This window comes from Miniopterus schreibersii (assembly GCF_964146895.1).
Source record: "Miniopterus schreibersii genome assembly, chromosome: 1".
Taxonomy (NCBI): domain Eukaryota; kingdom Metazoa; phylum Chordata; class Mammalia; order Chiroptera; family Miniopteridae; genus Miniopterus; species Miniopterus schreibersii.
Genome location: NC_138101.1, coordinates 183,434,481 through 183,447,283, shown reverse-complemented (window position 1 = coordinate 183,447,283; position 12,803 = coordinate 183,434,481). Strand labels below are relative to the sequence as shown.

General features: G+C 49.9%; 1 protein-coding gene across 2 annotated transcripts in view; it reads right to left on the bottom strand.

Annotated features, from left to right (window-relative positions):
* The window catches only part of ESRRB (estrogen related receptor beta), a 149,957-nt gene that overhangs the window by 33,204 nt on the left and 103,950 nt on the right, over positions 1 to 12,803 (bottom strand). For both annotated transcript variants that reach the window (XM_081149350.1, XM_081149349.1), the window contains exon 3: positions 1,675 to 1,791. In XM_081149350.1, the coding sequence (XP_081005476.1) occupies positions 1,675 to 1,791 (117 nt within the window). The remainder of the gene's footprint in view (positions 1 to 1,674; positions 1,792 to 12,803) is intronic.

Here is a 12,803-nt window from a genome sequence, read left to right as displayed (position 1 = left end):
AATAAAGCAGCTAGCTGGCCTTCTCCATCTCAAAGGGGTTAAAAAAATGAGTAATAAGAAATGCAGTTAAAAGGCCACCTGCTATGTGGACACAGGGACAGTGGAAGAACTGTTCAAAAGTTTCTGTTTTGCCGGCTGAGTGTGGCTCAGCAGTTGAGCATGGACCTAGGATCTAGGAGATCGCAGTTCGATTCCCAGTCAGGGCACATGCCCGGTTGCAGGCTCAATCCCTGGTGGAAGCTGTGCAGGAGGCAGCCGATCAATGACTCTCATCATTGATGTTTCTCTCTCTCTCTCTCTCTCTCCCTTCATCTCTCTGAAATCAATAAAGATATATTTTTAAAAAGAGCTTCTGTTTTACAGCTGTAGACACTGGGCTGGGTTGAGGTGAAGAGGGGCCACCTGGGATGGAAAACAGAGGGAGGGGGCCTCCAATTCCCATAACACAAGAAGGTCCAAGCCACCCACTGACAAAACATCTTAAATTTGGGCGTTCTTTCCCAGAGGACACCTGGAGAGCAGGATGGGAAGGGTGCCCCTGGGGCTCATAAAGGCTGGGCTGGGCTTCTATAAACCCCCTCCTGCCTCCTTCCACTTCTGGAAGGATCCCAGGGCCCAGAATCATAAAAGCTGATCTGTAAGAATTTCCACCAGCTCCCCTTGAAAGCTAGGAAAGGGGAGACACACACACACACACACACACACACTATCCATTCCCCAAAAGTAGTACCCCATAAGAGTCATCAACCTGAGCTGATCAACAGAGAAGGTGACGAGGAGACCTGGAACAGCGATACCCAAATAACAAGAACCACATGTCCCCTTAAATGTCCTAAAAGCCACACTACAGAAGGTAAAAAGAAGAATGTGACATTCATGACACAATACATTTTGCTTAACCCAATATACCCAAAATGTTATCATCTCAACATGCAATCATTACTTAAAAATGATCACTGTGCTATTTTATACTCCTTTTATTATCCTCGTGACTTTGCAATCAGCCGTGTTTTTTACACTCGGAACCAGTGGCTCATGTTGCTATGTGGACGGCACAGCTCTAGAGGAGAGAGGTAAGGGAAGTGAGAGGATGGGGAGAAGGGCACAGGGAAGGGGAAAAACATCCTCGAGGTGATAGCAGTGTCCTGTCCGCCTGCCGGAAGCAGAGGCTGTCCTTTGCCGGTGACGAGTGCATTATATGTCATTCCGGGCCTTAATGTCTCTGATCTTTGCACCCACACTCCATGGGCTGCCAGGAGGTGAAACAGCATCTCAAGCCTGCCCCTCCGGGGCGGAGGGGGCTTGCCTGGAAGGAGGACCTTCTGCAGAGCGCCAAGCCAGTGTCCTAGGGCCCACAGGGGGTCCTCAAAGGAGAACTTCCAACTCCTGCCTTCCTGACACCCATGTCTCCTTTAGGAGTGGGGAGCTAGGCGGGGGCTGGAGGCTGCCAGCCTGCTTACGGGGTGTGGGAGAGGATGGGCACTCCAGGGGCAGGGTCTTACCCTGGGATGCAGAGGGACCCCTAGGGCCTGGGGTCCACAGAGCGTGTGCACACGCGCTGGCCTGGGGAGGTCGACAGCTTGTGGGGACCGTCCCAGGGGCCCGAGACTCCCCGCGAGAAGGGCGTCGCCCGAGCCCCGCCCGGTGAGGCCTGGGCAGGTGGGGGCCCCTTACCTTCCTTCAGCATCCCCACTTTGAGGCATTTCATGAAGCGGCAGGCCTGGCAGGACTTCCTCCTCCGTTTCGTGATCTCACACTCGTTGGTGGCCGGGCAGCTATACTCGATGTTCCCTGGAAGCAGACACAGACAGGGTTGCCAGGCGCCATCCAGGGCCCCGCCCGCCCGCCAGAGGCTGGATGGGGATTAGCCGGCCACACCTACACTGCCCCCGACGCCGAGGTTCCCATGGGGCAGCGGTTCTCAAAGTAGGTGCCGAGGAACTTGTCGAAATGTTTCCAACCCTCTTAAATAGGGAAACCCCAGTTCCTGAGTCCGGGTGGGCCAGGCGGCCACAGGTTTGAAACACAGTCAACCCACTGGGCTGGGACATCAGAACTCACTGAGGGGCTGTCCTCAGGCTTCAGTGCACCTCAGTCTCCCCACATGGCAGATGGAAGCCATTTACTATTGAGAACATACGTGAGGCAGGTTCCACCACCGCCAAGGTGCTTAGAAGTAACGGAACTACTGAGTCCCAGTGACAGAGTCTAACTGTGTGCTACACTCACAGCGGCTCCGTGAGCCCTCTCATTCCCATTCTGTACTGGTGGGAAACTGAGGCTCACAGAGGTTGATTTGCCCAGGGTACTTTAGAGATTGCGCTCTCTCTCTCTCTCTCTGAAGTCCAGGAGGCCCACACCTTTTTCCGTCCCATTTTCTGCAGGGAGGGGCCTAGAGGTCAACCTCTGTGCTTGAGGCTGGGAGGAGGTAGGAAGGGAAGGGATAAAGATTCTGTGTGCCCCTCTCCTCTATTACCTAACCTTAACCATTTCTTAGGTCACTCTGGCTTGTGTGGCTTCTTAGGAAATAATTTCAATATTCACATAAGCATGGTAAAATTTAAAAGGTAAATAGAAGGGAGAGAAACTCATACCTAAACTAATTTATCCAAGTCTGTCCTGGCTTAGAAGTTCTGTAGAATCTGACCCTGCCCCCACGCCACCCCACCCCACCCGTGTCTCCAGCCTTAGCGTCCCTGTTGCTCTGCATGATTATCAGTTCCTGGAACTCAGTGATCCAGGCTTCCAGGGCTTGCTCTGGCTACTTAGAACAAGCCCACTCTGCCCCCTGCACCTCCTCTCCTGGCCTGTGTGCACCTCCAGGTCCCACTTAGGTACGTGTTCCTTCTCCATCCCATCACCTGTGTTGCAACTATCTGTCTCCTCCAGGATCAGCTCCTTTCTGTAGTTCAAGTGCCTGGCACACAATAGGTGCTCAGTGCACACTGGGAGCGAATACTAATCGGTGCTTATTAGGAAGCAGCTACAGTTCTGCTTTCCATACATTGAACCTTTCACTTTTCCGAGAACCCTGGTGGTCTTTCTCTCCATCTCACATGAGCGAGGTGGTCAGAGTCCAGAAGGAGGCAGAGCAAGGCCTTGAACCCAGGCCATCTGGTCTAGTCTCTGCTCTGGAGCACTGCAGCGAGCTCCCAGGGCCCACCATGACCCTACTTTCAGCAGCATGGTAACTCTGCTGCGTTGGGTTACCACTCGCACACTGCTAACTGTTCATGTTCCCTGGTCTCTGCTGCACAGCCAGCCAGCAATTGAAGGAGGACAGGTCCCAGGTTCCTCAGGGCTGTTGTTCCAGCAGAGGGTCAATAAATGTCTGCTGATGTGACACGGGTGCTCTCCCAGGACAAGAGGAAAGAGCGTTAACAAGACTTGAGCCATGTTCTTGACCCTTTGTGCATGTGTGTGTGTGTGAGAGAGAGGGAGAGAGTGAGAGAAGGAGGGGGGAGGGAGGGAGGGAGAGAGAGAGAGAGCGAGTTTTCTAATTTTATTTATTTTTGTTCCTTTCAATTTGTTTTATGGCCCCAGCGGCTGGCTGCCAGCAAAGCCAGGCTGGTGGCCTTGTAATTTCTGTAAGTGCCTCCTCGATAAAGTGATGAGATTAACTCATCGGAATTCCTGTGGTCTCTTGAGGGCAGTCTAGGAGAGCTCAGGAGCAGAGAGAGGCGTCTGTCTCACACATACACACACCATCACCACCCCCACCAACCTCAGGTGTGGCAGGTTTGGGATGGATCTCACAGGACAGAGACATGCTCAATAGCTAGCACAAATTCAGGGTTCTAACCTGAAAGTGTGAGCAGTGTAGACACAGGCAGACTCCACTGCAGGCAAGTCACCTAACCTCTCTGGGCCTCAGTTTCCTCATCTGTTAAGTGGGCACAGTATGTTTCTATCGCATAACATTGTGAGGATTTGGTAACAGGAAGCACATAAAGGGCTTAGTGACACTCATGCATGGGCAAACAAGCAATCGAGATTCCTGTGCTTATTTTTACCTCTAGGCAGGGTTGCCAGTGCACATGCAACAAGAGGACTCCTGGGTAAGTCTTCTCCAGGTGCCAGACCTGAAAATAGCCACCCACTCTGACACTTCAGAACATTAAGATGGGCCTTCCACAGCTAGACCTCAGAGTTGAGGCTGTGTGTGCCTGAGGGAGGGAGGCAGGAATGTCCAGAGCCTGACCTGGATTTCTGTGTGACCTTGAGGCAGAGGGGAAATCCCCATCGTCAACTCTCTTTGATCCTGTGCCCCAGGAGAAGGAAAGCCCAGGGACATCCCCATCCATTAGCTGTCCTTGAACAACAGCAGGGAGCAGCAGTCCTTTCTTGGGGCTCAGGGATAGGGGCTGCTGAGCTCAGATAAACAGCTGTGGGGGCTGTGGGTTCAGGGATGGGACTGCTGGCTAACTCCAGAGCCTGAATGGCCACTACGTTAAGCTGCTGGGGTGAACAGGCTGGGCTGGTAGTCCCTTGGTTCCACTCCCTTCTCCACCTCACTCCTGGAGGACAGGGACTATCCCTTCATTTCTGTGTGGTCCCCTGTCCTCAGGTCTCCTTCTTTCCCTCCTCTTCTCCCACTGGCTGCATGATCTCCTGCCACTGGCCTCAGATGTCACAGAATCGGCAAAGATGGGCAGCCAGACTCGCTGCCTGGCCTTCACACCCTTATATCCAACTGCCTGCTGGTTATTTCCATCTGGAAGTCCCTTGGGTTCCTCACACTGAACCCATCCTCACCCAGCCTCTTACTATGTTCCAGGTCTCAGCAAAAGGGCCACTGGCCACCTCACCACCCAGGTCAGATACTGAGGTGGAAACTTCTAAGATCCTTTTTATCTCCCTCTTTCCCCTTCTGCCTCTGCTGCTTTCAACTCTCAGCATCTCTTGCCTCATCTCTAGCCTCCTCTGTCTCCATTCCCCCTCCACCCCACCTGTGGGGGGACATTAACTTCCCTGTGCAAGATCCCCCGACGGACCTCTGGTTCATCAGGGCACACTGACCACGGGTCTGCGGGCCTCCCCAAAGCCCACTACAGGGCAGTGCAGGCGTGAGAACTGTCACAGAAGAATGGAGGAAGTAGAAACCAAAGTCACCCAGGTAAGAACTAAGCCCTTTGTCCTGCAGAGCCTCAGAAAGCCTCAGGTGTTGAAGACTCAAACTCAGCAGATGAGTGAGGTGTGAGGCTGGACATGGGAATTTGCTGGAAGTCTGTACTTATGGAGGGCTTAGCTGCCCATCCGGGTGGTCACCAAGTACCTCCCCAGGACCTGCACAACAGAAGCCAACATAGTCCCTGGAGAAGGTGTGAAGGCGAAGTCTGGACTCAGGGACCCCAGCTGAGGGCAGAAGTTGAGGCTGAAAAGATGAATGAATATGGCATCCTGAACAGTGAGGCCAGCCAGCCCACCCCTAAGCCCACTCCCAGAGTTCTGGCAGCCAGGCGAGCACCCCGCCACCAGCCCAACCTGAAGATGGGAATGCGTAGGGTCCTTCTCTGAGAATGAAGAGCGCCAGAGAAAAGCCCAGCAGGCGAACATAAGCCAAGGGGATGCCTCTTCTATGCTTTTTATCCCTCTTTGCCTTGAAAACAGTCAAGGATTACCAATCCATTTATGAAAAGCCTTCATGATGAAAGACTAACCAAAACAAATGGGGGAGCCTGGCCAGGTGTGGCTCAGCAGTTGAGCATCGAACTAGGATCCAGGAGATCGCAGTTTGATTCCCGGTCAGGGCACATGCCTGGGTTTCGGGCTCAATTCCCAGTCGGGGGCATGCAGGAGGCAGCCGATCAATGACTCTCATCATTGATGTTTCTCTCTCCCTCTCCCTTTCTCTCTCTGAAATCAATAAATATATATATATTTTTTAAAATGGGGGACAAGCATGTGGGAGGAAACCAGGACAAATCAGGAAGCGGAAATAAATCCCCCAAAGCAGTAATCAATATACTGTTGACCTGAGAACGAAAAAATGCTACATTCACGAAATAAGAACAGTACTCAATATAAAGAAAGTATAAAATGGGGATCACAGAAATTCAAAGTATGAAAGCCACAAAAATGTCAAAGAACTGTCTACAGAGCTACTTACTCTAGAATAGACAAAAAGTCAAAGAAGTGGACAATAGGCCAGAAAAAATGGAAGAATTACCAGACTGATCCTGGAAGCTCCATAGCCAACCGTCAGGAGTTTCTGGTGGAGAGGATGGTATCACAAAGGGAGAAACAAAGGGAGGGAGGGAGGAAAATCCCTAAGACCTAAGGAGTATGAGTTTCCGGACCAAAGGACCTGCCGGGAGCCTAGAAGAATGAATGAAGAAAGACCTGGACAAAACTACAGGGGTGGAAAACAAATTAGCTGCCAGGGGTTGGGGAGCGGGAGAGACGGAGGCGGCGTGGCTATGAAAGAGCAGCGCCAGGAGTCCTATGCGATGGGCCCGTTGTGTACCTTGACTGGTGGTGGTCACAGGAATCTACAGTGATAAAACTGCATAGGACACACCACCCGCACACACTCACAAATTGTGCACACACTCACTGCTCTTTTTTCTACTGAGCACTCACTCCCCTGACTTCGTTTATTTATCTTTATTGTCTGCTTTGTTCTCTGCAGGTTCCCGGCACCTAGAACTGTGTCTGGAAATGAGTGAGGCCTCCACATACATTTTCCAAGTGAGCGAAGCACATTTCTTGACAGAAGCACTAGAAGCCAGAAGACAAAGCAGCAAATATCCAAATGCTGGGGGGAAATTATTTTCGACTAGAATTTTACACCAACCCAAGGTAGGAATCTAATGTGTGGGTTGAAAGATTGAGTAAAGATCTCCGCACATCCAAGGCATCACCAATGTACAGCCCCTGTGCCTTTCCAACATGTGCTTCCCCCCCCAAAAAGGGGGGGACCAAAAAGAGAAAGAGGTGGGACCAGGACAACAGGGGATCCAACCCAGCAGGAAAGTCAAGAACTGGCAATCATGGAAGAACTGGCAATAGGCAAATAGATTCAACCAAAAATTGTGATTTAACCCTATTTGTACAATGGGAAGGTGGTTTTGTGTGTGTGTGTGTGTGTGTGTGTGTATTGGGATGAGTTGTGCAGTTGAAGCTAACTCTTGATCTTCCATAACAGGAAGTCAAAAAATAATGTCAAAATTGCTAATTTAGTAAATACAGCTCTAAAATCATATTAAGAACTAAGAAGACAAACGCTAGAAGAAATATTTTTTTTAACGGCTAACTTTGGATCGTGGAGGGAGGAAAGGAAATGGATAAGCACCAGGGACAGTTATTTTTCATTATAAAATTTACATTTCCACTTACTTTTTAAATTTATGTGCACATATTATTTTGACAAAAGTTAAAAATTAATTTGAAGTTTAAGAAACTGTCCCACTGTTCCTCATTGTGTAAAAGAATGACATCTAACCTCCAGGGCAGAGCTGACCAGGCCCTTGGTGAACTGGTCACCTCTGACCAGTCCACCCTAATGTCCCCCCTTCATAGGCCCCCAGTTTGCAGGCTCCAGGAAAACACCTGGAGCCTCCCAGCCCTCAGCCTTCCCCCTGCCTGAAACGCCTCCTGGCAAACTCTTCTACAGCCTTGGCGCCTCAGGTCTCACACAGTCTTCTTGGTGACACTCTTTCCTTCTGTCCCAAGCAGGCTTACACGCTCCTTCGGGTTTGCCCCTACAGGCCTCATCCATCAGCCACCTCCAACCCCCCCCCCCCCCCACACACACACATGCAAAGCAACTAGTTTTGTGTTTCACAATCAAGGTTTCTCACTTGCTCTCCCTTCTGAACTGCAGGCTTATTGGAGACACAGGTCATTAGGTCGTTCCTGTTTGTATCTCAAGTATAGTGCCTGGCGTCTAAAAATACCTGTCGATCAAAGCAAATCAACTGAAAGCAAGAATCCCCACCCACAGAACACTAGAATTCAAAAGTGACCTCCCAGTTGTCAAATGCAATCACTTCCTCTCTGTCCTGGTCCTCCCTGAAGCCAGAGACACCCCTCACACCTCTCGAAACCCACTCCTCTGTTAGACTCCACTCCCTTCTCTCTGCGGGAACTTGCGACATCTCTGACCCCCTCTGTATTTATCACATCAAATCCAAGATGCTTTGGATGATAAGACTGCAGCATTATTTTATCACTTGTTGTATCACTAAGAAAAAAAATGCTGCCAATCAGATCGGGACTGTGCTTCCTTGCCACTAGCATTTTCATTTCTTTCTTATTAAAATAGCTCTTTGAGATGTATTTAGATACATATTTGATCATACAGCATTCTTGTACATACATGAAAGAAAAAAGGGGGGGGGATTCTCAGAGTGTGGTTCTCCTGAATCATTTCTGATCAACGTCATCATTTTCGTGTTTTCCTGCGAAATTGCCCTCCCTGCTAAGGTGGGAGCTGTGCTTCTTAAGCATGTCCGCTGTTGTCTCAGGATTTCCTGCCAGGTCACTGGCCCTTCTCAGCCAGCTTTAACGTGCGCGTGAGGACAGTGACAACCGCATACAGCTGTCACCTGGCAGACAGTACACAGCCAGACTCAGGGATGTTACCCGGAGAGAATGTGCATCTCAGAACTGATGAAATCTGGTACTTCTGTCTCCTTCAAGGCTCCCCCTCCCCCCTCCCCCTCCCCCTTCCTTTCACAGGGTCCCTCCTCCTGTCCCACCCCCACCCCTTTCCCCGCTTCTGTACAGTTTTTCCAGGAACAAGCTCTCCAAGGAGAAGTGTTAAATAAGGTCACTGCCCCCTCCCCCCAGTCTCAGATTCAGCAGGCCTAGGGCGGGCCAGAAATCTGCATTTCTAACAAGGTCCCAAGTGAAGCCCATGCTTTGGGCCTGGGGATCATGCTTTGAGAATCACTACCCTAGAAGAGCTCATTAAACCCCAAACCCCACTCAGATTCCGCTGTTCGGCTTCTAGGCCCCATTTCTAACTCTCCAGGGTAAGTCATGTGAACTGATCAAACTCAGCATGTGCCCAACTTCATCCATTATCCTAGCAACTTCCTCCCTGCTTTCCCCTTCCACCAGCAAAACCCCCCTTTCTTTCCCTTAATGGCCTTGCTATCTCCCTAGTAGCTGAAATCAGTACACAGTCTAAGAGTAAGTTTCATATCCAGTCACTATTCTTTTTATCCTGATGCCACTTTCAAGTTTCTCGAGCCTACCCTCTCCTCCTTCAACCCTTCTGCACTGTCCTGGCCCAGATGCCTTAAATGGACTGCTAACTAGATCTCTTCACTGGACGGTTCAAATCGCCTCCTTACTGGTCGGCCTACCCCTAGACTCCCTGAGATCCAGACCATCTTCCCTATCATTGCCAGAATAATCTTCCTAAAAGTGGACTTGGTTCATTCCCTGCTCAAAAACCTTCAGTGGCTTCGGTTGCCAAGCATAAAACACAAAACAATCACTATTGGTTTAATGGTCATCATATGACAGGCACGAGGCTAAAACACTTTACAAGTTAATTTCTGCGATAACATTCCAGGAGCAGGAATGTTAGCCCCATGAGTCCCATTTTCTTGACAAGGAAAGTAAGACCCAGAGAAACTAAGGAACTTGCCCAAGTTGTCACAACTAAGAAATGGTAAGGTTGGGATTCTAAGCCAGGTGAAGTGGCCCTCAAAATGAAATATTACTCTATAGTCTCCCCAGCACAGCCTATGAAGCCCTTCGACACTGACCCCAAGCCGCCTTCCCAGCCCAGCATCTACCACTGAGCCCCACTTTCCTTAGCAAAGCACATTCACCTCCTCTGGGCCCTTCCTCTGGGAAGCCCTCCAGCCCTATCTGACCCTTCGTCTCACCTGACTTGCACCCTGGCCTTGTCTCTGCAAAGAGGAATTGTAATTTGTTCTCCCTCTCGTTCCTTCAGGGCCCTCCAGACAGCAAACAGTTTGTGGGTTTATTGACTCTTTCTTTATAGATGAGGAAACTGAGGCCAGAGGACCCAAATCCATGCCCAAGGTCAACCAACTTGTTACTGGTACCCCACTCCCGACTTTCACTCCCCACTCCTGGCTTTGTCTCTGCACCCCCGTTGTCTTGTGTCCCCTGGGATCCTCCAGCCCTGTTCTCCAAGACAAAAGGCCTGGAGGTGGTCCAAGGCAGAATAACCCATCAATCATCCCCCTGCCCCTCTCCACAGGGAGTTTCCTTTCCCGCCTGCACCTGGGCCCCAGGTGAACAGAGGCAGCGCTGTGCCAGGGCCTCTGCCTCAGACCCAGGAGCTGCTCACGGGGCCTCCCAGCGACCTGCGAGGTTGGCCACACGCCCTGGGAACTTGAGGAAGGGTACAGGGTGGCTTTACCCTCTGACAGCCCCTTGCGGCCATGCATTGTGTGTTCATTTATTTGTCAATAGCTTTCATTCCACCTAGAAGAAAATCCAAGTGAGGCACTCCATGGTCCTGCGACATTGCCACCTCTCCAGCCCATCTCCTTCCACTTTGCCCTCACTCCCGCAGGCCAGCGCACTGGCCTTCGTCCTGGTCCTGTTTTTTTTGCCTTAAGTGCTGTCCCAGGATTCTTTCCCATACTCCACCTTCCCTTGACAGCCACCTTCTTAGCACGCCTGCCCTAACCTCCATCCATGTGAGGCCCCCTCTCAATCACCTTTCCTCTCTTTGGGTTTTCTCCTCGCAGTACTTGTCTCTCTTTGTGCTGTTTTATTTGCTAGCATATTTGCTGTGTGCCTTCCTCTCTAGAAGACCAGCTCACCACGGTAGGGGCCATCGCTCCATCTTCAGCTCCTGGAACAATGGCTGGGACTGAGCCACTGCTTCATGAGCTCAGATGTATGGCAGGAGCTTTCCCCAAACCCTGTCCTTTAGAAAAGGCACGTGCTTAACATCTAGTCTGTATGAGTTCTCCTATTAGAGGTGCTATGCCAACCACTTTATATTGAACAACTACCATTGAAGACTGCAATCGGTGCCACCACCCAAGTGAATCAGTAACAAAGGGGGTAAAGAAATTTTACATGAATCAGCCTGGCCGGGCGTGGCTCAGCGTTTGAGCGTCAACCTAGGATCTAGGCGATTGGGGTTCGATTCCCGGTCAGGGCACATGCCCGGTTGTGGGCTCGATCAATGACTCTCTCATCATTGATGTTTCTATCTCTCTCTCTCTCTCCCTCTCCTTTCCTCTCTCTGAAATCAATAAAGAGATATTAAAAAAAAAAAAAGAAAGAAAGAAAGAAATTTTACATGAATCCAGTTATTCCTGAGAATGGGACCTCACAATTACAGGTGGTAAGTATCAAAGCAGTTTAGACCTGGTAAGTTGTGGAAATGGTGATTGCAAACTGACACAAATAAAGAACTGTACTTATGGCTCAGAGTAAAATTTTTAGGGATAGCAGCCCAAATATGCTCACGAAACCTCAAGGAACTGAAATGGAAGCAAGCATGCTCTAAAATACTGACTTGAACACGGCCCTAGAGCAGGTAAAGGCCCTGCTATCAAAGAAACATGTCAAAAGTGTGATAAACCTTGCTTGGCAAAATGTGAGTAGAAAAAGGTTTTCAAAAAATATATTTTATACAATGTCACTTAAAATATGTGATATAACAAAGATCAACATATTGCGATTCATAGACATTTGACTATTTTATCTAGAGTCCCTAAAAGTTTATATATACAAACTGGCCAAACTTCTTTAGTTTGTCCTCATTGCAAAAACGGGGGATCACTTTGGGGATCACCTTCTATTCAGACACACTGAGAATTTCCTCTGTGCCAGGTACTGTGGGTGGATGTGGGGCTCGGTGAGAAAAATCAAGGTATATATAATGCCGTTCCCTAAGAACTTGCAATCTTCTTGGGGACTTGGACGAGTAAGTGCAATAACCATACAGTGTGGGAAGTGTTGTCAGTATGCTGGGAGATTTATAGGAGCACCCAGGAGGGGTGCTACACTTGTTAAATGAGAAGTCTGAGAGGGCTTCCTGGAGGAAATGCCAGCTAACTTGAGATCTAATGGACAAAAGTAGCGACTGGTGGTTGGGACAGGGAACAAAGAGAAGACTAGAAGACTATGTGCAAACTCTAGAAATTGAAAGCATGGGACAAGTTCTGGGAACTAGAAAATAGAGAAGTTAGGTTGACCTTCAGCCTGCAAGGGAGAGGGGCACAAGATGAGGCCACAAGGTCAACACGGGGCAATCCCAAAGGAGAGCCTCCGTCAAGTGCTGGAGCTTTGATTTTACCCACGAGAACACAGAAGAGTGACATGTTCAGATCTGTGTTCAGGTCTCTCTGGCAGCACTGAAGATAACAGACTGGAGGGGTGAGCCTGGCAGCTGAGAGACCATTTCCGAAACTGCTGCACTTGATGGTGGCCTGGACAGAAGCAGAGGGGATGGACAGAAGCCGCTGGGTAGGAATTGGGAGGAGGGCACTGAGGGCAGGAAGCAAAGTTAAAGAAACGACCCATTTCTGGCGTAAACACTGGAGGAAGGATACAGGCACTGACCTGGGAATACAAGGAGAAACATTTGATGGCAGAGACAGAGCTTGTGATTAGGACTTGTTGCATTCGGGGTGCTTCTGAGACATCCGAGAGGAAATGTTCATGGGATGTCAAAAGAGCTGGAACTCAGGGAGAAGTTGAGGGCAAGGGCTGTGGAACTGGGAGTCATCCTGATTTCAGAGGCAGTTGGAGCCATGGGCAGGAGGAGATATTAGGCACATCAAGCAGAGACTTATCAGGTGTGTCAGGAACTGAGGGGAGGAAGGGGGGGGGACTGGAAGCTGAAGTTTGAA